The sequence below is a fragment of the Peromyscus maniculatus genome, chromosome 3 (assembly GCF_049852395.1).
Source record: "Peromyscus maniculatus bairdii isolate BWxNUB_F1_BW_parent chromosome 3, HU_Pman_BW_mat_3.1, whole genome shotgun sequence".
Classification (NCBI taxonomy): domain Eukaryota; kingdom Metazoa; phylum Chordata; class Mammalia; order Rodentia; family Cricetidae; genus Peromyscus; species Peromyscus maniculatus.
Genome location: NC_134854.1, coordinates 159892429 through 159895223, shown reverse-complemented (window position 1 = coordinate 159895223; position 2795 = coordinate 159892429). Strand labels below are relative to the sequence as shown.

The 2795-nt window shown below is 38.4% G+C and overlaps 1 protein-coding gene across 2 annotated transcripts in view; it reads left to right on the top strand.

Annotated features, from left to right (window-relative positions):
• The window catches only part of Rergl (RERG like), a 36053-nt gene extending 33466 nt beyond the window's left edge, over nucleotides 1-2587 (top strand). For both annotated transcript variants that reach the window (XM_042274210.2, XM_006976493.4), the window contains 2 exons: nucleotides 22-170; nucleotides 1798-2587. In XM_042274210.2, the coding sequence (XP_042130144.1) occupies nucleotides 22-170; nucleotides 1798-2080 (432 nt within the window). In that variant the 3' untranslated portion in view covers nucleotides 2081-2587. The remainder of the gene's footprint in view (nucleotides 1-21; nucleotides 171-1797) is intronic.
• The last annotated feature ends 208 nt before the right edge of the window (nucleotides 2588-2795 follow it).

Here is a 2795-nt window from a genome sequence, read left to right as displayed (position 1 = left end):
ATGTGCTTGGTTCATTTTCAGCCACAGAAAGCAAAATGCTCCCTCACAAGTGAGCTGCACTGGGCAGATGGGTTTGTGATTGTGTATGACATCAGTGACAGGCCTTCCTTTGCTTTTGCAAAAGCCCTTATCTACAGAATTCGGGAGCCACCGACGACTCATTGTAAAAGGTAAGGCATTTCATTCCCATCTCCTTTCCATTTTAGTAAATCATCATCGTGCCCTGAGCATCATTAGGAAGAATTTAATACAGACTTCCAATTACAAAATTTAACAGCCCTGAACAATTCACCTTCCCATTCCACAGGAGTTACACACGTAGTAAAAGGAATCAGATGAGAATGCTTTATATCCTGGCTGACATAAACAGTTACTTGCCCCGAGTAAATGGCCATTTTACAAGACAGCTTCTATTGTTAACATGACACTCACTAGCAAAATAATGGTCCTCTGTACAGTGGGTACTTCACGCATCCACCTTTCCTTTTCATTCTCACGAAAATGTTAAGGATTCTAAATAAATCCAGATTTATTTTGTTTGGTATCTTGTGAAATCCAATTCCTCATTACTGGTTGCTCAGAATGTCACAGCAAAAACAGATTGAATAGTCAACCATCTACACATGGCAAGGGTAGAGATACATTTTTCTCCACTCTCCCCCCTGAGATAAAAACATGGTCAACAGTCCACTGTTAACTGTCTTGGTTATAATATTAATGCAACTCCACTTAGTTAAAAGGGAGGTTTATTTTGTGGGGTAACTTACAAGTGAAGGGATAGGTTACAGGATCTGGGAAAGGTGTAGCTCAGTCCAGCAATGTTCTCTGGAGAACTCTGCTTGGTCTACCTCCAGTGTCCACTGTCCAGGAACCAAGAGAGCTCCCCCATCCAGATCTCCGGTCTTCAGGGGTCCTCTCTCAGCTCTGCTTTGTGGGTGTGACAGTTACTGAAGCCTCAAAGGGGGTGATATTTCTAGGTCAAAGCTGGAAAGGCTACCCACTTCAGTCTTGGCACACAGAACAGTGAAGGAAGGTGACTGTATTTAGAGAGCTTTTGCTCTATTAATGAAACACTTTGGTGTTTGAAGTTCTTAGTTTAATTTCCTTTATTTTTGTTATTTCAGCATTTCTCATTTAAAGTGTTCATTTTCATTCAAATGCCAATGTGAGGAGTTACACGAGTTCGTATCAGTGTTGCCCATTAAGTCTAGGATGATGGTATAATTGAGTAGGGCTTCAAGCTGCCAATCTTATTACTGTAAATCACTACCTGGATTTAACATAGCATCTGCAAATGACAACTGAATTAGTTAGTTACTTTCACATAGATGTGACAATGTACCCAGTAGAAAAAGTTTAAGGTATGATGGACTTATGCTGGCTTGTGGCTTCAATTTACCAGTCTATGTCATATGTCTTTATGTTTCTGGACTTTGGATCAGGTAGAATCTTATGGTTCTGTGGTGGGGACTATTTACCTATTTTGCTTAGCACATAAAAAGACAAAATGGGAAAGATTACAGCCATCCCTGGTTACTATACCTATCCTGAAAGAAAGAAAACTTGCAAGCTATGCCAAACTCTAAACTTTGAGAGCCTTGTTTGTGTGATTTATTCCATTCTGTAGAAAATGATTCTATAGAAGTAGGGATATGTGTCTCTAAACACATACATGGCCATGGCCAAGGAAATAATACCTACTAGGATTTACTTTTGACTCTGTTCTTTGGATATAAACTTACATTACTTCTTAGAGTCACTGAAACCATCTTGAAAAAGTTACTCATTGTGTTTCAGGATGGTGGAACCAGCTGTGGTTTTAGTTGGCAACAAGCAAGACCTCTGCCACACGCGACAGGTTGGCTGGGATGAAGGACAAAAGCTAGCGATAGATTTCCGCTGCCAATTCTGTGAGCTGTCTGCAGCAGAGCAGTACCTGGAGGTGGAGGTGATGTTTCTCAGACTCATCAAGGACATTCTGATGATCTTCAAACACAAGGAGAAGAGGAGACCCAGTGGGTCTAAATCAATGGCCAAATTGATCAATAACGTATTTGGAAAGAGAAGGAAATCTGTTTAGTAGACATGTAATCTAGGGGACTTGGTCCATCAGAGAGTTTCAAACACTTAGATGAAAAACTTATGATTTATACAACTCAAAGATTTTTTGGGGATATATGAATAAATGAAAATGAGTTATGGTTGAATTTTAAAATATGTAACTTATCTTTTTGGTTATATCTGGTTCACATTGTTTTTCACATAAACTTTCACTTCTTGTAAAAGCAAATACACACTTGGGTGTATCATTGGAGAGCTGTCCTTCATGCCTTGCTGAGTAATCTCTGCACATGTTGTTCTATTAAAGTACTGTTTTAATGTGTGGTTCACTTTTATATTCTGTCACTGTTTTGAGTAAAACATACAGATATTCATACAGCTAATGCATTGTAGGGCATAAGTTATCAATTGTAAAGTGACTTCATGATATTTAACCGATTTTTGCTTAAAAACATGTTTTATTGTTGGATATGTTAAATTACCTATCCACGAATAAATATTTTACAGTTGATGCAATAATGAAAAAGTTGTTGTATGAATTACTTACTATCTTATAGATGTAAAATATGAAAAAAATATAGCAAATTGAAGGTAATGCAGGAAAGGTTTTTTTGTTTTTTTTTTTGCTGGCTTTCAGTTTGAAGGGATACAGTTCATCATCCAGGGGAGTCCTGATGGCAGGAGTGTGAAGCACCTGGTCACACTGCATGACCAATCAAGCAGCTGAGAGAGAT